We start from the raw sequence: 24105 nt of genomic DNA on the forward strand, positions 1-24105 counted from the left end.
ATAATCCCTTTGCGTCCGCCTACAATTGCATTTTACTCGCCCTTTCCATCCAACGCTAAAAAAACAAACCAGCCATTGAATGAATCATTTTTTTTTCCCCCCTTGACAAAAAGCTTCCATCTATCTTGTGGAAATACCTGAAGACACGTCATAAACTCTTTGCGAGGTGAGCAGAGAAAAACAGTCCGTTCCCCTTCCAAACAGATAAACGCCAAAACAGCCCCTGGTGTCAAAATGTCTTATGAGCCATCATAAACAATTTTTCAGGGTCTGAGTCAGGCGTTCGGCAGTCAAATTGTTTGTGACCAGCTGTCAAACCAACAGCGCAAGCACGCCAAGGAATCGGAAAAAGTGTACAAAAAACATTCCTTCAGCAGGAATATTGGAGTCCATATTTGTCCATATGGTTTTTGCATCGGCACCGCCGTAAAACGGCATCATATTGTTCTATATTTTTGTTGATATTCGTGCTGTTACTAACCCCTGTGCATTCATTTGAAAAAATACTACTCTCGTGTTTTTTGTACCGATGTGGTACCTGCTTTTGAGGGCGGGATCACTAACATTTTTCATGATTTTTTTTTTTCTTAAGACCACCCAATGTTCAGCAATTTTATCGAAGCTATTTTTTTCAGATTCAGAATAAGATATAAACTGTATAAATACTGTACAAAATTTGTTAAAAATGACACCTTTTCAGGGATATAAATCTATATTTTATTTCTAGTTGGATGGGCGCAAAGGGTTTTATCTCTCCTAGGCTGGGGTTTTGCAAAAAAATAATTGCGAAGCACTGGCTTGGCCTTTCCTGTTTCACTTTACTGCTAACAGCTCAGCCTTGGTGGAGGTCTACGGTCCACTGGGTGCTATTCTAGTTTGTTGTTTGTCTCTGCGAGGTAGTCAACCTTGATAAATCCCCACACTCACGACGCCGAGGCTTTTAATTCTTCTTCCGCTGTCCGTATCTTCCACGGGGATGGCGGGTAAGGAGGTGTTAATGTGGACTACTCTATTCCAGATAAACTCCATTTGTCAACACTCTGTAATTGCCGTGGCAGACGTTGCACGCAAGTGTGATAATGTGGACTATGAAAAGCGTTCCGCGGATTGACATGGTAATTGAGTCAGAAGCACTTTTTAAAAAAATAAAACAAAAAAAAAAAGTCGTCGTTTACGACGAGGGGATGGCGGTGATTCGTGTTTTCGAATTACCGTTAGCATGTCGCGCCGTCTATCTAATGATTAGCCATGCGGCGGTCAGGCTGCTATTTTGAGCCGCTCTATGGTAAACGCTGAGCCCTCAAATCCTGTAGGGTCTGCGGATGGCGCCACTAGTAGCCAGTCAGTCTCACCCCCCGCCTCCGAGCTCCCCAGCCAGAAGCACTCAGAGCCAAGGTCCAGGAATTAGCGCCAGCACCCGTCCAGACAACAGATCAATGGGCCCGGTCCTGTATTGATAGGGCCACTTGGGCTCCAGAAGTGGCTGCTAATCCCTGCAGTTTATCAGCCGCGCCGGCTGCCCGGATCCCTTGTCTGCTACGCACTTACACTTGTGGACACGCGCGCGCTTTCTTGTAAACATCGGCGCTCCTATTCACGTTAGCTCCAGCGCGGGCTCGCGGTAGAGGTCCCCCGCCTCTCTCATCGCGTTGCCCTTTTCCAACAAATGTGGCGTCAACGGCATTACCCCGGGTGCGAGGGCTATAACGCTGCCTTGTTTGAGTTCAACTTTGCTAGGAGGCTGAAATTGTATCCAGTGGCCTGCATGTTCAAAGGGGGGGGGGGGGGGACATTGGAGGCACGCTGGCTGGTAGACAGAAAGTCTGACCGGAGTGTGGCCCATTGATTCTAATGGGCATTTTTAGGGGGCCTAATGATGGGAATCTATTCACGCCTCACTTGTCACGCCTTATTAAGGCAAAGCAACAATGAGTCCATTCACACTGGCTCCAGTTACCTCACCCAACCCTCCGCTCAGAGGCGGCTTTTGCTCATTTTGACTACGCACGCATCAAGGAGCTGGATAGACACTAATGAAGATGCGCATCCGTAGCAAAGTTAGCAAAAGAAAAGCACGGAATTTTGTAAAGTTGTCGAGTGGTAGAATTGATTTGCTCTTAATTTGAAAAGAAAAATCTGATGTGTCTGTCATGGCATAAAACTTCCTGTAATGTTGTTGGGGGGGGCTTCAATTTTAAAATAAAAGCGTAGCAAAAATTCTTCTGTTGTACTAAGGTTTATTCTGGTTGGCCTTATCGTGTTTTCGGCAATTTTTATGAAGAGCAATAATAAATGTTGCTTGACAGTTTTTTAGGAGACAATAAAAAGTACCCGAGATAACCCGAGTGAGGCCATCCGTTTTTAGACCCAAAAAGAACTCAGCAGCGCCACTTTGAGAAGCTTCAATATCCTCCTGAGATTCACCTTCTTCAATTATGTCCACTGTAGTGGACATACGTTTTTGGTTTATATCTTTTGAATCATTCCAACTATCCTACTAAGTCCTAGAGTTCTGGAAAAAGGACATCCTGTCTTTTTAGGGCTAATTGTTTGGGTGGGACTTGCTGGGACAAAATGGACACAATGATGGACACAAATGGCTGGATCTCCTGAAGATATTTTGGAACTCCTGAACTATTCACACCATAGCCATGCAGCAGCACAACAGAAATCATCTGGAGAAGTTCAAAATCAATCTAGATTCGATGACAAAACAAACGTACAGTATATTCACCCCTCATGCAGGATTTTGACCATTTTTGGGTCATTTTCCTCCACATCATTCTGGAAGTATTTCACCAAGGGATTGCACACTTCTACTAGTGTGATAACTAAGTGGTCATGCCATGTTGAACCTAAACATGTTTGTCACCATCTAGGTGAAATTTCAGCTCCCTGATATGTTCTTTCCATGCTTTGATGTGAAATGCCTTTGATGTCAAGATCAAAGAAATGGACAAAATACTTCAAAGTGTTAAATCAAATACTTCCTAGTCTTGAGTATCTGATTGGCTAAAGACTCAATACAACTACTATGATGGTTCACGTTACATCGAGCAGAACTACGGATTCTGAAAGGCCAAGGTAAATTATATTGACATATCGACATAAATTACGCACAAAACCGTAGCTGAGAAGAGCTTGCTGGGAAATAATTTATACAATTTGTGTATATAGGTCGCCCTTTCTTAAAAGTGATTAGCAGTTTCTGAACCAAAGGAGAGGAGCAGAGGATTATGGGTAAGTGAGACTGGCAGGTGTCATAAAGCAGATAAAGAAAGGGCAACAATCCAAGCCACAAAACCTGTACAAACAAGTCATTATCACCTGGCGGTCCCACAACAAATGTGTCAGCAAACAATGGAAGTGACTGATGAGGTGACGAAGGATTTGGGTGGAGGTGAGAGGTGGGCTGACGCCTTTACCTTAACTTGAAATAACGTCATGTAGACAAATTCAGACAAAAAGAAAAAAAAAATGGTTACTTAAATAATCCTTAGTTGCGTGAAGTACACAATAAACCAATCATACAACATTACATATTATGTAAATTACGTACACTGGGAGTCATATATCGTAATTCCTCAAAAATAGGACACACCTTTGTATAGGACCTTAATTTTAGGGTCAAATTCTGGTATTTTGCATGTTACTGTGGATAAGACGCACCAACAGTTTGGCAACAAGGTAAAAACTACAGCAAAACAGAATAAATCTCATCTTATATTCATGTGAAATCGAGTACTTTGTCATCCTACCACCAGGGGGCAATGTTTCCTCCATATTTGCATGACAAAAGCCTCTGGTTTTCTCACCCTAAGATATTATTTACCAGTGTGAAATGGCCTTGAGTTTCTCACCTGATTCCTAATCCATCAATGCCAGCTGTCAATAGAGATCCATTCGGAAAAATCAGAATAAATTGGAATACATTCGGTTAGAAATGACCGAAAATGACATTTTGACTGCTAATTGATTCAAATGTGCTTGGTTCTAAGAAGGCTTCATTTTTTCATTGGTTTAGACTCAGCAAGTGTTGTCCTGTGTGCCATTTGTTTGATTATTTACTTTATTTTAGTTTATTATTATAATTATTTGTAAGTATCAAGCCCTGAAGCCTTGTTTGTATACCGCTTGTTTAAACATAAAGGGCGTATAAATAGACATGTTTAACCAAACATGACGCATAATCGCGATTAATAATCCCAATTTTAATATTGACCAAATTAATCGTGATTATTATTTGGGACATAATCGTGCAGCCCTAGTGAATACTTTTTGTGTAGTATTCCTAATAAAGAATATACTGTGAGTATACTTGTTATATCAAGATTAACCAATTTGTGAAGCTTTATCAACATAAGAAAATAAATAATAAAGCTACAGGAGTACATAAGTGGTTTGGAAGTCTGTCAATGGCAATTTGGCCTTTATTGACACGACATGAGTCCATTAAATCCCAGTCGGCCCATCTGATGCTCGAACCCGCGTGACTCGTATGCTCCAATGTGTATTTTCCAATCCCCGCCAAGGTCATGAAGAGTGGCTTCCTGTAAGGCCGGGGGCCATATATCAGGTGTGCGACGACGCCCGCAGATAAACGGCGCGCACCACCTTGCGCTCCCGCCCCCGCGTTTGCGCGCCTGCGTCTGTACACATGCTTTTAGCCGGCCACTTAACAGCCGGGATTAAGTCTGCACGGAGATAATTGCCGGGTGAATGCAGACGGCGGGCCGCGGCGTGCCACTCAAAGGATCCACAGACACCTTTTGTCAACCTTTACCTTTTGTCTCAGCAGAATGTAGAGAGCGAGGAAAAAAAAAAGGGGATGAGGTAAAGGAAAGAGTGTCGTTAGGGGCGGGCTGGACATTACCTTTGCTGTTTGTTGGTTGCGACATGAATGCGCTCTAAAGAAGAGGAGTGTCTGTAAATATTGATCTCCCGACTCAGGCGGCATGAAGCACTCTGCTCTCTCAGACGGATTCACCCTGGAGCGCCCTCTTATTGTTCGGCCTGTTTGACATGGAGACAACGGTTCGCATGTGAAAAGAACAGTTGGGGTACGCGCCTTTCATCGCGGGACAAAGAGGACGTACTGTAGACACACAAAAAAGTTGTTTTTTTACATGGACACAAGTTCCATGATTGGATTTTAGGGATTTTTTTTCTAAAAAATAACACACATTGTAACGCTTGTTTGTTCTCGGGTGTTTTTAGATCAGTGCAACAGAGAAGTTACACCAATAAACAAAAAAAATACAAACTGCATACTTTGTTTGTATACCCATACAACCAAATGAAATTCAAGAAAATAGCTTGTTTAGTTTTAGCATGGACCACACATAAATGGCATTATTCAAGATGCTAAAATAACAGTTACATAATAAAAGAAGCAGTACATTAAAAGTCAGCAAAAGTTGTAGTTTTTGTCCCGTGATTTCAACTCTGGATTATGTCTGCCTTTAAAAGTTGAAAAAATACATACATACTTACAGTATATGTTTGTTTAGTCATTTAGTTTTATAGTATAATACATACACAAGTTGTGAAGTATTTACATATTCATATATACACATATAGATATGCACAAATATGACGCGTGGAAACATACACTTGTATATTAGTTATATTATTTGAGTTATACATCTACTGAATACACATACACAAATATAAACAGATATCCGAATGCACAAAAAATGCATATAATGTATATACATACATATATTAGTTATATGTTAGAATACGCGTACTGTGTTTTCCGCACTATAAGGCGCACCTAAAAGCCTTAATTTTTTGAAAAAGCTGATGGTGCGCCTTATAATCAGGTGTGCCTTATATATGGTTCAATATTGCGATTGGGATTCGTAGATGGGGAATGAAGTGATAAAGTAAGCCATATTGACATTGTGTTATTATGCTATTGAGAGTTTAGAGTTATTATTTGAGTTATTATTGTTATTACTTTGAGTATTACTATATTGTGATTGAAAACGTTTTAAAATATGTCGTTAATTGAGGGTGCGCCTTATATATGGAAAATGTTTTATAATATGCCATTAATTGAGTGTGCGCTTTATAATCCAGTGCGCCTTATAGTGCGGAAAATACGTTTTATATATGCGATACACATACATAATATACTGTATACATACCTAAATATATCCATCCATATATACATCTAAAAATGCACACACACAAATACATATATATATATATATATATATATATATATATATATATATATATATATATATATATATATATATATATATACATCTGTTGTTAGTTCTAATATATACATAAGTTATATACGTTATACACACATATTTACGTATATGTACCCATTTAAAATCCTGTGAAGAATGTCATTAAAAAACTAAATACGGGCATCAGGTACAGTAAAGCTACAGTATGTTTGAACTTCCACCAACTGCAAACTAGGATACGCGGCGTATTAACGTGTCCTCCAAAGCCATCCCTTATTCAATGGCATGACCGCGAAGTTTAATGATGGCCGCAGGGCGCTTTGTGCGGCGCACTATAATCTCTTATTGGCAGTCAGTCATTTTTCTCCTCTCGCTCCTTCCTCATCCTGGCCCCGAAGGAGGTAGGGGGTGAAATCACGGTCAGGACCCGCCGACGTGTGCGCCAATCAGGAGATCTGTCTTTTTTCAGGCCTCCCGAGTCAGATGACATACGGCGGGGGCGCGGAGACGCGCAAAGATGGCGCTCCGCTTACTGTGCCCGCCGAGGAGGAAGTGCCACCGCCACGTCGTGTCACATTTCACGTTCGCCGAGTCGTGTGCGGGCAAACGACAGTTGGATGAGTCCGGTCATAAAAGTGTCTGAATTATTTACACGGCGCATTAAAATATGCATGCGGCCTGGCAGGTCAACAAAAGGATATTTTCAAGATGCTTTTCAGTGTGGTTGACTGTGATTTGAACAGAACTTAAGCGTTCACATTCATATTGTATAAGTCTACTCACATGAGCTTTATATTCAAGATGTCCCAAGCATTTTTGATTATTTAAAGGAGGTATTTGGAATAAAAAAGATTTCATTTTTGCCATTTTTGTTTTGACTTGATTTCTCCTTTTTACCTTTGTAGCCTCACGTTACAAATCATGGACATTTCTTTTATATTTTTATGATACCATAGAAGAATCAATGAAAAAATAAACAGCAGGGAGCTGAAATTTCCAACAGATGATTAAAACAGGAAAAAAAATTAAAATGCAACGATTCTGACATTTCTAGTTGATTGCAGCTGGATGTGTGAGATTTTGTGTACAAATATAATCATTGTCCAAATTTTGGACCATATAAAACCATTAGAATTACAATTTTTGAGATGAATTTTAGTAGGATTTATTACATTGATTTTCATGCAATTTTTGCAACATTCCGTTGAGCGGAGGTCAAACTATGTCAGCAAACAGAAAATTCTTTCTTGACTTGTGTTTCACTTCAAGACAGTAGGTGGCGATAAAAACCAATTAATATGTCTTGAAGTGTCATCATCATGTCACTGACCACAAAAACAGACGATACGATTTTTTAACTTTTTGTGGATGTTAATAGATTTAACTTACATGTGTATGGATAGTACTGATTTTTGTTTGAAGGAAAAAATATCCAATAACTATCACGCCATTACAAGCATTGACAAAATTAGGAAAAAAAGGACATCACATGACACATTTTTTGCGGGGGGTGCCTACAGTTCAGCAATGTGGAAAATGTTGAGCAGACGGCGCTGATAACGCCACCTAACTTTGGGCTCGTCCACCTCAAGGCATGAGGTGGCGGCGTCATACTTTACATGACTGACACGAGAAATGTGTCAATTCACCTAAAAGGGACTTGTGTGCGCCACATCAATCACAGAAAATAGTTGAGAGCACCTTAGATAATGATTCAAAACTATATTTTATTTTTTTTATATAAAAAAAATCTTGATATATATATATATATATATATATATATATATATATATATATATATACAGAGAAAATAATTCTACACTTAGCATGCAGTTACAATTATACAATATTTGACTTTTAAAGGCAAATTTAACCCACATTAAGTAAAAAAAAACAAACAAAAAAACATCCACCCCTGCTGCCACTCTTCCATAAAAAAATGCAGCATCAGGGGACTTTCGGTGGGCCCCGGGGAGATCCAAACAAGTGTGTGAATGCTGCCTTTTGAGAAGCCACCATCCCCAACACAAAGACATCTTTTTGGCCGGCTCAACATCATGAGAATCGCTGACAAGCAACACATTGAACGCCGTTGCAATCCGCCACTTTTAACAATAATCATTTTATTCCCGGCGCTTATCTCATCTGGTGAGAACTTTTGCTACTTGGAGGCAAGGCCGCAGACCTTCGATATTGCACTTGATGCCCCTGCACACTTTCATAACATCGCTTCATCCATGCCGTTGTGAACTAATTTAACAGCGCGATGATCCGCAGACTAGTAAAATGAACACTCCGGGGTGTTAAAGTCTTTTCATGTCGAAGAAAAGGCTGAAAGGCTGCTTTCTGTGTGCATGGAATGCCTTAGCAAAGTTTTAGTATTTTTCTTCTCGTTACTATTATTATGAAACAATTAAATAGATTTGCCTACGTAAAGTGTACTTAGCTCAATGCTAAGTGCAAAATACATTGGTAAGCTAACAAATAGCGTATGTTGTGTGTATTATTATATATATATATATATATATATATATATATATATATATATATATATATATATATATATATATATATATATATATATATATATATATATATATATGCCTTCATAAAGTGTGTGTATAGTGTAAAACGTCATTAAAGAGCTAAGCAATAGCATGTGTTGCATGTCTTTTAAAAGGTATAAACATTAATAATGGTTGAGCAAAACATCATTTTTATAAACATTATTTTATAGTCGCATAGATTTGCCTTCTTAAAATTGGCTTATTGCTAACAAAATTGAAAAATACCATTGACAAGCTAACTTATAGCATGTTTTGTGTGTGTTTTAAAATATATAATAATAATAATGGTTCAGCAACACATGGTGATGTTTTAAAAATTATTACTATTATCTATGATTAAACAATCAAATTGTGTGTCTTTTAAAATATATAATAATAATAATTATGGTTCAGCAACACATGGTGATGTTTTAAACATTATTACTATTATCTATGATTAAACAATCAAAGTGTATGAAGCTCAGTGCTAAAAAAGTATTTTAAATATTTATAAATAATGGTTGAACAACACGTCAATGTTTTTATATTATTATTATTATTAGTCACATTATTTTACAATCACATAGATTTCCTTTCTTTAAATGCATCTAATTGCTAACAAAATTCTAAAACACCACAGACATGCTAACTAATAGCATGTGTTGTTTGCATTTTAAAAGCTAGTATAATAAATAACAATAATGGCTCAGGAACCCGTGTTGATGTTTTAAAAATTATGATTATTATAAAACTACAATCAGATACTTGCCTTCATAAAGTGTACATCGCTATGTGTGTTATGTGTATATTTGGCAAGCTAACAAATAGCATGCATATATATATATATATATATATATATATATATATATATATATATATATATATATATATATATATATATATAGGTGTTAAAATTTTGAGCAGCCACTATTTACCATGCAGGCGGTGGTCTGGACATTCTAGGTATTTGTTTTTCCTTCTGTGTAAAAGTGCTGTAAAATCCCCGTTTCATCTCCGGCTAGATGCTAATTGTTGATAATGGCGGTCTGGCCCACGGGCCCGAGGGTTTGAAAGGCCGTAAAGCGTCTTTGTATTTTGTTGTCGTCTGACAATCGGGGTCATCTTGATGGCCGACCTTTCTGTTGTCAAGGGAGGCGCGCTTGAATATCCGCGGTGAAGGTGCGCCGCCGCAATCCAGCGGCAGACGCTCAACAGGCGGCTGGTGACAGATAAGTGGCGAAACGAGCCCTGACAGGTCGCAGCTTCTAACGCGACGTGACACTTAATAAGTGCCGCTTTTTCCAGCGCAACACGCGAGCGTACCAGCAAAGGGCCTGCAGAGAAAAAAGCAGGCGCTAGACAGGGAAAGTGCCACAAAAATATGCTAATATATTGTTTAATAACTGTTTTTGTAAAAGCGCAAGCACGATTGGGCGCAAAAGTTCATCAGTTGAGTTGCTAGCATTAGCTAAATTAACACTGTTTGTTTACGACGTTAACAAATCCATGGGAATATCCTGAATTATTTTGATAGCATAAATGCTAATGCTGGCTATCTTACAACAACATGCAGAATGTTTTCATTTGCTATACTGGATATAAAAAACGAAATACATCATGTAATGAGCTAATGAAACTAATATCAATGTACTTGTTAAAAATTGAACACAAACATGCCAACATGATGCTAATATTAACAAGCATATATTCTTCATTTTTAGCCAAATACAACAATCGACGTTTTTCTACTTGTCACTAAACATCACTGGCGGCATATGAAGGATACAAATGCATGTGGTAACTGACTGAATCTGACATTTTACGGGGCTACATTTAACTCATTTGCTGCCAATGACGGAGATGGACGTTTGAGATCCATTTGTAAGTGAATGAGCGAAGGAAAATAAATAAAATATGAAAAAAAAACACCCCAAGGGACTTAAAACTGTATTTTAACCCCCTATACATATATATATATATATATATATATATATATATATATATATATATATATATATATATATATATATATATATATATATATATATATATATATATATATATATATATATATATATGTGTATTTACGTACTGTATATAATCCAGATTGGAAATTGACAACATACACAAAATCATGTGATTTTTGCAAGGTTGACATCAAATACAAAATGGCTGCCCATTGAGATGGATTATAAAATGAATCCATATACGCAGTATTACCCTTAATACCGTTTTTCGACGAGCGAGGGCACATAGAAAGTATTATTGCAAAGACGGTGCCAAACGAGAATACCTTTTCTCCCACCGGAAAAACTTGAGCTGCCCGCAAGCCGCCATTTTGTTTTCCGGTGGCCGTAGATGGTTTCCATCATTTTGTTTTGGTCCCGTTCAAAGAGGCACCGGCAGATCATTTCTATTACGCCTGACGCCACTCCTTGCAGTCTGTGTTTACACATCCTGGCGTAAGAGTCGAAAAGTGGCAATAACGGCGAGCCGCAGGGGATCATGTTAAAAAGAGGCGGATTACCGCTTTTGTTTACGCTGACTTTTTGAGTCATCGCCATTGATTTCCCGAGGTGCAACGGAGTCCGGGGAGGAGGTTGGCGGATGCTCATGTCTTCTGCAACGCTTCACATGATTTGGCGCGTGTGAATGGTGTCGTTTGTTGGGACGCGAGGGGAAAGGGCCCTTTGTCGGAGCTGGGAAAATTTGGAGAAGAGGGCACAAACTTAATTCCACTGATGCGAGAGGAAGATTGCGGGGAAAAGCTTGCTTGTGTGTGAATCGGCAGCAAATACTTTGTGTAATGTGGGAGGAATTAGACGTGTTGTTTGGGAATGTATTTTAATGTTGGACTGTGCCTTCCTGGTCGACATTCTTCTGCCAGGCCTCTTGAGAAAAAATGCCCGACAGAATATATATATATATATATACAGTATATATATATATATATATATATATATATATATATATATATATATATATATATATATATATATATATATATATATATATATACATATGTGTGTGTATGTGTGTGTGTGTGTGTGTGTGTGTGTGTGTGTGTGTGTGTGAACATTTTGGACTATAAAACACAACTTTTTTCTCATGATTTGAGTCATGCGGCTAGCAGGCCAGTGCAGCTAATCTGCAGTTTTTTTGTTTTTTTTTTACAAGCCACCAGGGGGGAAATTCTAAAACAAATGTGTCCATCTGTTCTATGCTAAAACTATGCTACTAAAAAAATAAAAAAAACAGATTCAAAAACATAGTCTTAAAAATGATAAAATTGTGTATGGAAGCTATCAACGCCTCAAAACTGGTTACATGGTAATATATAAAAAACTAGAATTTGACTCTAAAATTAAGGGTACGTTCTATATTTGAGGAACTACGATATTCCACAGAGTTGTTGCAAAGTTAGCAAAACAATGTTACCAAAGCCATAGGAACACACGTTATTATTTTGATAGCATAAAAGCTAACGCTAGCTAGCTCTTCCAACAACATGCAATTTCTTTGCATTTGCTTTACGATATATAAGATGGTTTATTTCACTATTAGCACAAAACAGCAGTTATAAGCGCTAAAGAAACTAGCAGCAATGTTCATGTATTCTTTATCCTCAGCTAGGAACAATTCATTTTACCGTCATTTTCCGGGGCGCTTGGACAAGTCTCCAGGGATCGAAGTTTTTCCTGCCTGCCACTAAACATCGCTGGCATATACGAAGAATAAAACTACATAAAGAACGACAGCAGTCAATGCATCGAATTTCAAATCACAGCCGCCTTTCCCAGATTCCTACTCAGTCACTTTCGACCATGTCGCGTCTCCATGCGTACATGCTAACATAGGAGCCGGGGCCCCTAAACGTCAGCGGGCTCCACTGGCCCAGAAAGCGCAGCTCCCCCTGGGCTACGTCTGAGACGCTGGTGGCTAAGTAGGCCTGACAGCGACACGCTTTAAAGGACGCGTTCCCCCGTCCGTGCAAAATGGCGCTTCGGACGCCGTTGCCCTCGCCGCTGAGCTTATATAAGGAAGACGTGATTGAGTCCAAAGAAATTGGCCGTTATGATGGCTATTTTGCTTTTATGAGGCGCTGGCCACGTTGTTAGCCAGGGGTCATGGAGGTCGAGGGGAGCAATGTACATGAATGTGGAATTTACTAGGTTAAAACATACTTGTGAAGGTAACAGAAGCCTCGAATTCATAGGCAGGAATTATATAGGAATATATACCTATCCCTTTAAACATGTCGCACCCGACTCGCCCGGAAATTGAAATATGGCGGTAAGCCGGCGGGCACCCAATTTCACCCAAAAAGAGTCTGCAACTGGACCTTGTTAGGGATGAAGTCAAAGATTGTGAATGCTTAAGATGCTTAAGAAAAAGTGTGTCATTGAATTTACCTTCATTTTGTCAAGTCTGTGCAAAGAGAAAGGCAAATAAAATAAACGCATGTAAATATTTTCGATTTTCTTTTTTCATAATAGCAGTTAGCAATTAATGTATATATTTTTTAATAACATTAATATTTTTTATTTTTAAATAAATTATATTTTTAAATAAGACGTAAAGAATGTTTAATGACGATTTTTTTATGATTAAGCTGATTAACTTGCATGCCTTTATTCAAAAACGTTATTTTCTAAAATTGACAATGGAGAGAAAAAGAAAATTCCTGTTTTTCTTCTGTAACAAGTCAGAAAATCGGCTAAAATATCAAAAGATAAAATATATATTGCAGAGAAGCTGAAATTCCGAGCATTTGCATATGATAAGACAAAGTCTATAAATGATCAATTGGTAAATAAAAAAAATATTGTTGATTAATTTGTTCATTGTTTAGCTATTAATTAATTTTTGCTTCTCATATACGGTGCGGCCAGTTTTCTGCGAAACGACCATTTTGAATGTTTGTCTATATGTTGTGCTGCCCCATTTGTGTTTAAAGGGTTATAACTCGTGAAATTTTAGTTTACAAATGATCATCAAAAACAATTGTTGATTAAATTAACTATCAATTAGTTGTTATTTGAACAATTTTAGGTCTGTAAAAACATAAAAATTATTCATTTGGTCATTGTTAATCGCTGCAACTTTTTCAGAAGATGAAGAGAATTGCGACATGTTTTGTCTACATGTCATGCTGCCCCATTTGTGGTCTAATACTCATAATAGTGTTAAAATAGTGCAATTTTACATCTCTAAACAGTATATAAATAACTTGATTCATTTAATATTTTTAAGAAATGCAAAATATGCGTCTGCATTTGAAAAAGTGGGGCAGTTTAAGAAAATAATTGATGCTTGATTGCTTTGACGAATAATCAACATTCTCTTTCTACCCTGCAATCGAAACTTCACTCAGCACTTAAGTTGAAAGCGTCATTTGCGGGGCGTTCAGTGGTTGCCGTTTCATGCGATGTCACCACCTTTTGTACTCCGGCAGTATGTTGATTTTTTTTTTTTTTACAGCTTCACGTCGACACAGTTGAAAAAAAAAGAGAGTTGGGCTCGTGCAAATAATCGGGCAACATGAAACGGAGAAACTTGCTATGCTTCCTCGCCAACAGGTGTCGGTCATCAGATACGCCAGACAGATTACGACAAGTTTGTGAGGGATTGTCAGTAAAAGCCGAGATTTGCAGATTACACACATAAGACAGGAAATTTACACTTTAATCCTACCGAGGGGATATACTGTAGCGGGGAGTAATGACTATATTGCCAGATATTTTTTTTTTTGTATTCGCGACTATGAACTACAGTTACATAGCAAATCCGTTTATTTATTGGGGCTACTTGAAAACCACCCTACCCTTGGAGTCGAAGACGTTTTTAGTCCGGTCGTGAATGCGATATTTGGCGTGTAAGCCATAGTTGTGCTTTGAAATACGAGTTGAATTCAATCTATGACCGCAGCTCCCATTGAAATGTATAAAAAACTGAAAAATAAAACATTGAATTAGAAAAAAAAGCATAAACTTTTTCAACCCAAAGCTGCAGTTCATGCCTAGGCCACTAGAGGGCAGTATAGCATAGCCATAAGGACATACTATGTAAGTGACACAGCTTCTCGCTTATGTTCTCAGTACAGCAGTCATATTATTCTTTGAAGAGGATGAAGAATATATCCTCCTGAGACACAACCAATTTGTTTAAGTTCTAGCGTCCTTCATAGAGGACATCATGTCCTTTACAGTGGTGTGTCATCAAAGGAATTTCATATCGAAAGGAAAGCAATGAAAGCAGACAATCCGGAGCTGAAATTTCACCCCGATGATGACATGTCAAAGAAAATAACCCCCAAAATGATCAAAACACTGCTAGCAAAGTTTGAAATAGTTTTAAAAACAGTTTAGTATGAAGGTCCAAGTTTAGTTTGACAGTAACCATGGTAATATGTGGTGTTTTGTTCAACGGTGTGTTTGATTTTTAAAAATCGGGAAAATTAGGATTTCTCGATATTGCACTTGTTGTAGACTCTTTCAGTTACCGGAAAAGCAAACTCAGGATTGCCAGAAGATTTTTTCACATTTTTACTCATGTTTCATGGCCAACACAATATTTTGTGCCATGTCGACGTAAATAAGGGCAGTATCATACGAAATTCCTTAATTTGAATTACAATTATGTAATGTAGCGTAGAATGTATGGATTCATTCCCCACTGAGCGCAACACTGCCATCCAATGGTCACAATTCATCACTACAGTGCTTAACTGTCTTAATATTAAAATAAGCACTCGTCAAGGGTGTCAGCTACCCTTACATTAAAAAAAATAAACATATTTGATGAAAATTCTCGCCGGCACACAACGCAAGTATTATACTGTATCGCATTTCTCTTTATATTTTGTTCCGTTGTCACAGCAGGCTAATTGCATCCTCGCACACTTGATCGCTAATAACATTTTCATTTAACTAATTGGATGTGCCCTGTCTATTTACGGGGCCATTGCCTTTATTAGCGCGCGCAGTCCAAGAAGGTCAATATCAACATATTACCGAGCCGCGGAAAGTCACAATGAGGCGGAATCAGCCAGTCAGCGGCACCTGCCGCTGTTTGCGTGGGACCCAACGCACAAACACAGATGAATAAACACACAAGGGCGGCGGCACGTAGGCTACGCACCGGCGCTGCTCGCCCCCTCCCCGCCGGCTTAATCGAATCAAGCGCGATGGCTAGCTCGATTAATAAAGCCAGCTATTGACTTCTAATTGGCGCCGCTCTGCTCTGCTAATTTCCTGGGACGAAGTTACACTAATGCAGTTTGCCTGATGGACTACTTATAGTTGACTCCCAAGAGAGGCGGGCCTTTGAGATGGATAGATGGCAAGGTTGGGGGGGGTCGGGGGGGGGGGGATGTTAAAGTTTGATAAAGATCACATGCTGTTGTTTCAGTGCAGAGCATTTTCTAATCAGTGGCCTGTTGGAAATGTCATCCGGGCCGGTGTAGCTTTACAGCGCTACGACACAGGAAAAAGGGGAGGCGGGCGCGCGCGGGGTGGCGCGGGACGGCTCGAGCTGCCGCCTTTCACCAGTACACTGTAACACTAGCCACCTGTGCACACACTAATGAATTCCCCGCAAACCACTCGCAGCTCCGAAGCGCGTACACGCTCGGGCCCGCCACACTTTTGTGGGCCCTGATCGCATTAGTTCTGGTGAGCTGACCACAAATATCTGCCCGCATGTATAAAACAGATTAAGAAGTAAAAAAAAAACAAAACAAGCACGCCAACGGGGTATTTTTGTTTTTTAATCTTGAGTGAAACCCAGACGTGACATGGGGTTGTTTTTGTGTGGTCAATTTAGATTTATAATAATATATATATATATATATATATATATATATATATATATATATATATATATATATATATATATATATATATATATATATATTTGACCAGTAAACTTTAAAATTAATCTGTGTTGCCATGTAAAGGTATCTAGGTATCGATCAAATATTCGAGGTATATAGCAAGCATTCGTTTTTTGTGTTTTTTGATTTTAAAATTCATCCGTGATGCCAATGTAAAGCTAGCTAGCTAGCTAGCTTGTGGTTCAGCATTAAAGTTTGTTATTTTTTTTGCGCTTTTATAAATTCAAATTCCTCCATGTTGCCCATGTAAAAGTAGCTAATGGTCCAGTGTAACAATTGTTTTTTTGCTTTAATAAACTTTTAAATTAATCTGTGTCACAATGTAAAGGTAGCGGGGTATCGATCAAGTATCCTAGCTAGCTATGTATATGGCAAGCATTCATTTTTTTGTGTTTGTTTTGCTTTTAGTAAATTTTGATATTCATTCATGTTGTCAATGTAAAGCTAGCTAGCTAGCTAGCTTGTGGTTCAGCATGCAAGTTGTTTTTTTTTTTTTGCGCTTTTAGTAAATTTAAATTCCTCCATGTTGCCTATGTAGCTGGTTAGTGGTCCAGTGTCAAAGGATTTTTTTTTTTTTGCTTTAATAAACTTTTAAATGAATCTGTGTCTCCTATGTAAAGCTAGCTAGCTAGTTGTTCTGATTCCAAGGTCTTTTTTTTTTGCGTTTTTAGTAAATTCAAATTCATCCATGTTGCCCATGTAAAGCTAGCGGTCCAGCGTTATTATTTTTTGCCTTTAGTAAACTATTCAAATAATGTGTGTCACCCATGTAAAGCTAGCTAGGGTAAGTATCCAAGTTATTATTATTTTTAGTTATTTTGCGTATTAATCCATGTCAATCATTTCATGCTCTTCGTTGAGCATCCGAGATTTTTTTTTATTTTTTATATTATTTCATATTTTTCATGTAATGCTAGCTGGCTAGCGCTCCATCATCCAATTTTTTTTGTCCCTTTAGTAACCTTCTAAACTAATCACTCATGTCATGCTAGCTATTATGCTAGCTGTTAAACGTAAACTTTTTAAATTCACCATGCCCTGGTGAAGATAATTTTTATTGAAAACAACATCCTGTTCACCTTTGATACACACCACCCATTTGACAAAAAAAGTTTTTCCAACCAGATCCTCTCAATCAACACTTTTGAAGTGTTCAAACTTGTTTCGTATCAAAAACCGAGTCCAGAACTGCCATCTTTGCTTCCTCCTTTGCAATAATCCCCACCAATCCTCCGTCAACACACACACAATCATAATTCAGTTTTCCCCCCAAGGATATTTTGATCAAAAGATTATCTTGTGAATTTAGCACTCTCTGCGTCTTATTCCGCTCTTAATCTTCCATATTTGCAATCTCAGTCTGCATGACAGTAATTCTTGCGCTGGGGCGCTAACAATCCGGCCGCGACACATCCCGTAATCCCGGGCTGACACGGATTCCGGAGGTCGAGGCACCTGTTCCGCCTCCGCGTTCGGCCTTCGCTTCCGCCGCATGTGTTTTGCTTGGCAGATTACGACGGGTCACGTCAACACATTGGGAACAAATATTTTCATTGTCTGATTTTTTCGGCTAGGAGCCGTTAGCATAAGCGATCCCGATGAACGAAATATCCCTAAAAATATAACCGCGATTCGTAAGGATGAGATTTTAGATGTTCCCCCTTTAAAACGGTCGGTCTTCTTTTGACCTGGATTGTGGCAAGTTTTCTTGATCCAGTGTTAAGATCTCGTATTAAGGAAGGGATTGGTGTGTTTTTAATGCCCCCGGATTACCAGTAATCTTATCTCTTCAGATTACTGAAGAATGGGAGTATCCGGGCGCTGAGCCAATTCCGACTCGCTTTCTTGACATCTCAACGAATTAAAATCGGGATTTTTTTTGTTTTTCGGTGTGTGAAATGAGGCGAGGAAATCGAAGCGTGGTCATTTGCTGTTTTATGCTCTGTTTTGTACATGCAAACATAATTTGATGAACGCACTCACTATTAAAAGACGTTATATCAAACATTAACTCATTCAATACCAAAGGCGTATTTTTACGTTTTTTTTTTTTTTTTAATAAATCCAGACACTATATTCCAGGTTCATATTTTACGTATTTTTTACATTTTTCAAGTCTTTGACGAAAGGAGTGTTTAAAAATGGCTGTCACGAAAAAAAAGATACTAGAAAAGTCGATTACTTGAAGTAATTCAGTTCTAAAGTAATTGGTTACTTTAAGTAAGGACCAAAGTAATTTATTACTCCTAAATAAACAAATTTAAGTAGTTCAGTTCTAAAGTAATTGGTTACTTTAACTACTGTAAGTACAAAAGTAATTGATTATCTTTGGTAATCGAGTATTAAAGTGATTACTTAGGTATCCAAGTACTAAAATAATCAATTAATTAATTCTTAGTTCTAAAGTACTACAATCCATCAGTTACTTTCGGTACTTAACTTGAGGTACTGCTTAATGACTCAATGTAATCTATTACTCTAGTCATTTGAGTACAAAAGTAATTTAATATTTCTGATCTTAACTCATTCTGTAATAGCCATTTAAAAAAAATCTTACTTTAGGCAAACACGCAAATAAATAAGTAGGTAAACAAACAAATAAATAAATAAACATTGAATGTCTGGACTCATAAAAAGTGTAAAAATACATATTTGGGATTGAACGAGTTAATTATTTGATTACTTGTTAATTACTTGTTCGAGCCATATTTAGAGCGTCCTTCAGCCAAGTACTTAGAAAAAAAGTGATTACATGAATAAATAAATAAATGTTAGATAAATAAATAAATAAATGAATGTCCTGGGATTGAAAGTCTGGACTCATTAAAAAAAAAAAAATGCATCTATGGCATTTAATAAGTGAAGTATTTCAGTTCTAGCTATTTTTAGATCAACCTTTAGCCAAATACTTGAAAAAATGTGACGTATAAACAAACAAACAATTAAATAAATGAATAAATACATACATAAATGCATGCATACATACTCTGGAATTGAATGTCTGGACTCGTTAAAAAAAAATTAAAATACATCTTTGGGATTAATAGAGTTAAGCATATGAACGGCAAATCCAATGAAAGCCATTTGTATGCAGACAAATGATTTCATTCGATTTTTTCCGATCGGATTTCGCCCTCCCCAAAAACGGATCAGCGGCGGAGGGATATCTCCGTTTTATTCAAAGAAACAACGAGTCATTCGGAGGGAGGCGAAATCCGCATTTATCCTTTTTGAAGATCTGCTTTTCTGATTGCTCTCACATGACGGCTTGATCGAATCTCTCCGCAAGACAAAACGCCGGTCAAAAAAGAGAAATCAATTTCTCGCCATCCGTCTCCGCTGTCCAATTTGAGAAAACGCATGACTCGTGCAGAGATCCCGCACGTACTCTCGCTCGCGCCGATACACACACACACACACACACACACACACACACACACACACAGACACACAACCCCGTGGAAGGAGATAACACACACAGGCCGGCTCCCCTTGAACGCGGTCCAAACACACACTCCTTCAATTAGCCGGGACCGCCGGGGCGACGTCAAAGCGGCCGTCCAAACAATGGACGCGGGGAGGAAATATGAGCTAATGCCCACCATTCCAATTAAAGCGACATTCGGCGCCCCGTGACACCTAAATGTGACTCTTAGCGGCTGCCGCCGGCCGCCGCACAATAGAAGGTGCGCGAGGGTTCGGCTCGCCTCGTATCGTTGGCCCGCCGATTGTGCGAAAGGTCGAGGGCCGCGTCGCTCTCTGGGGAAAGCTGGCTCCTTCATCGAGGGTGGGAGGGTTTCGCGCCGCGTTCTCCTAAGCGCTGCTTCGCAAATATGTTTTTTAAAAGTCACCCCCAGGAAAGAGAAAAGCTTTTGTGCCCCCCCCCATCAGACTCAAAATAGGATTATCATCCATAAAAGTTGTATATCTAAAACTTACTGACAGTATGAATCAACTTTCAAGAACTGTGAACTTTTTACAGTGTTTATTCAGGTTACGGGCTAGTCTAACACTGAAAAAAGTGCAGCAAAGTGCTGAAAAAAATGATGCCAATACTTACAGGTTATATGTCATATACCTTAATCCTATGTGTAAATGGGGCTTTGGGTGAGGTGAAAAAAGAACTATAGAATAGAATAGAATAGAATAGAATAGACTCAAGAATTTTCAAGACTCATACGCTTAGTAAAAATTACAGACTAAAATGCTTATTCTGTTCATTGTCCCGAGCAGACTTCACTCCACAATCGAGCGAATAATAAAGTAGGCAATGATTTAGGTGCTAAAGTACTGAAGTAATCGATTACTTTAGGTAAAATTAATAAATTACCGAAGTAATGAAGAGGTATTGAAAAAAAATATACGCTGAAAAGTAGCTGGATGTCTGGACTCAATGTGTGGATTTAATGAGTTGATTTAACACTTGTGGTATTATGTTACAAATTATGGACATTCTTTTGATTTTTTATATCATAACAGAATCATGGGAGAAAAAAAAAACACTCGGAAGCTGAAATTTTCAGCAGGTTATTAAAACGTGCAATTTCAAAATGCAATGAGTTTGAAATTTCTATGTGATTGCAGCTGGACTTGTAAGATTTTGTGTACAAAAATCATCATTGTCCAAATTTTGGCCCATATAAAACTATTACAATACCAGTTTTTGAGATGCATCTTAATAGGATTTATGACATTGATTTTCCTGCAATTTTTTTGCAACATTCCATTGAGCGGCGTTCAAACTATGTCAGCAAACAGAAAATTCTTTCTTGACTTGTGTTTCCCCTCAAGACAGTAGGTGGCGCTAGAGACCAGTTCATGGCTAAGTGTCATCATCAAGTCACAGACAACAGAGACAATACCATTTTTCCATTTTTTTGTGGGTGTTAATAAATTTAACCTGCATATGTATGGATAAAACTGATGCCACTGAACAACTTGAAAAAAAATCGTAAATAGCTAATTATTACGCCTTTAGCATAGTGAGCATTTACAAAATGAGGAAAAGAAATGCGATGTGCTCCATGTTACAATGCATTTGTTCTTTTTTTGAAAAGGAAGTTACAGTGACTGTTTGCAAAGTGTGTGCACAAGGTTAATGAGCTGCTCCATGTTACAATGCATTTGTTCTTTTTTTGAAAAGGAAATTATAGTGACTGTTTGCAAAGTGTGTGCACAAGGTTAATGAGCTGCTCCATGTTACAATGCATTTGTTCTTTTTTTGAAAAGGAAGTTACAGGGACTGCTTGCAAAGTGTGTGCACAAGGTTAATGAGCTGCTCCATGTTACAATGCATTTGTTCTTTTTTTGAAAAGGAAGTTACAGTGACTGTTTGGAAAGTGTGTGCACAAGGTTAATGTGCTGCTCCATGTTACAATGCATTTGTTCTTTTTTTGAAAAGGAAGTTACAGTGACTGTTTGCAAAGTGTGTGCACAAGGTTAATGAGCTGCTCCATGTTACAATGCATTTGTTCTTTTTTTGAAAAGGAAGTTACAGTGACTGTCAGCAACGCTGTACACACTCTCTGCGATCCGACCCGCGCGCCATCAGTCCCGCCTTACTCGCGGCAGCTGCGGTCGCCGTCACACTAGACGGGCGAGCGAGCGAGCGAGACGCCAGCGGCCTCAAGGAAGCTTTGCGTCACCGCCAGGAGCCCGGGCCGGGCCGGCCGGCTCCCCTTTGAGCCCGGCGAGACAACACCAGATCCGACCCAGCCCAAATCCCGAAAGCGTCCGTCCTCGCAAACCGCCAAAAAGCCCCCGCCCGCATCCGCGTGGCATTGAAGTGGTCGGACGCCGACATCAGAGGAAGCCTAAATATAAACGATGAGGTCGCGCAATCAAAGCCTCAAGTGTGTCTTTCATTTTCGCAAAGTGCCGACAGGGGAACGCCGCTTCTCAGGCGCTGCGGCGGAATTCTTTTGAAACAAAACAATAGTCTTGAATTTCCACGCAAATTAATCATTTTTATGAAAGGGAGCGAGGCGTTGATGAAATCCAGCGCTCTCTCGTCCCCGGCTGGCTAACCTGATCTCATAATGCGAGCGCTTCCTGGTGTCCCGCTAATGATTGTTAATGATGTCACCCGATCGGCAAAAGAGGAAGCGTGCGGCTATGCGGGAGCTTTACGGGGTGAAGATACTTCACCAGATTGGAGAATTGAGGGGGGGGGGGGGGGGCTCAGGAAGCGCGTCGGACAATGAACCCCAGTGTCTATCCGTACAAAAATGTCCTCATCTCGTGTCTGAACCGGGTCCCCCCCATTCCAGTTTAATCCCCCGGCCCTCAGCCGTACTTATAACCCCCCCCCAATGGCCCCGTCCTTCCAACGAGCTGGGGTCAAATGGAAATTACCGTTCAGCCCACTACTATAAACCTTTTTCAGCTTCTTCAGCACAACAAGAGGCGGGATTACAAATCATTGGGGGGTGGGGGGGCAAACCTGAAAGGCGGAAAAGGCTTTCTGACAACAAGTAGCTAATTTGAGAAGAAGTTTACATGATGGTGGCCTCTACTTTGTCTCCTGGTAAACATTCATCTTCCAATTTTAATGCCAAGCGATGTGTACTAGACGGGCTTGTGTATACACTCCCCGTTTAGCCCGTTCCCACGAGAATTGAGTACGAGATACGACAGGAAATGTGATTATTTTTGTCCCGTTTTGAAAATGAACAAGTATTATTGCGGTTGCAGCAGAATTAGTGGTATAAATGAAAAATGATGCACTTTCCGCCGTTATCTCATTCAATCCCAAAGACGTATTTATACGTCTTTACTGTCCAGATGTTCAGTCTCGGGTACTTTTGACATGTTTAGACACTAGTTTAGCCAAAACTTGAGAAGAGATGGAAAAATGATAATTTGAAAGTAGCTGGAAGTCTGGACTCTGAAAATACATCTTTGGGATTGAATGCGTTAATTTAATAAATTACTTTATGTTCCAATTAATTTGTTCTTAGTTTGAAAAAGAAACATATCTGTTCCTATCATGGCATGAACAAAGAATCAGATTTGATTATACCTGCAGGAACCCTGTTAAAATCTCAGATAGCCCCTTGAGCCAAATTTTGAGCCAAAAAATTGAAAAAAAAATACAAAGTTACGATTTAAGCTCTTCATTTATTTATTTATTATTCCAGCTAAAAGTAGCTGGATGTCTGGACTCTTAAAAAAATAATGTAAAAATACACCACTGGGGTTAATTTAAAAGTTGTTTCATGTTCCAATTACTTTGTTCTTAATTTGAAAAGAATAGTCCCTGTTAGCTTGCATTAGTTGCAAGTTTGCACATATACACACACACACACGTTGCTCGTCAACTCTTCAAACATTTATTTTCAATTTAGATGGACTTAACCCTTGTGTGTTATGGTGTCCAATCCTTTCAAAAGGTAAAGCATTGAAAAAAGACACCAGGGAGCTGAAATTTCACCCAGATAATGACACCATGTCAAATTTC

General features: G+C 38.8%; 1 protein-coding gene across 7 annotated transcripts in view; it reads right to left on the bottom strand.

Annotated features, from left to right (window-relative positions):
- LOC148411848 (uncharacterized) overlaps positions 1–24105 on the bottom strand; it is a 233151-nt gene that overhangs the window by 52042 nt on the left and 157004 nt on the right. For all 7 annotated transcript variants that reach the window (XM_088434194.1, XM_088434192.1, XM_088434196.1 and 4 more), the window contains exon 9: positions 4874–5013. In XM_088434194.1, coding sequence (XP_088290320.1) covers positions 4874–5013 — 140 coding nt within the window. The remainder of the gene's footprint in view (positions 1–4873; positions 5014–24105) is intronic.

This window comes from Hippichthys cyanospilos, chromosome 15 (assembly GCF_059441005.1).
Source record: "Hippichthys cyanospilos isolate Australia breed blue-spotted pipefish chromosome 15, RoL_Hcya_1.0, whole genome shotgun sequence".
NCBI lineage: Eukaryota > Metazoa > Chordata > Actinopteri > Syngnathiformes > Syngnathidae > Hippichthys > Hippichthys cyanospilos.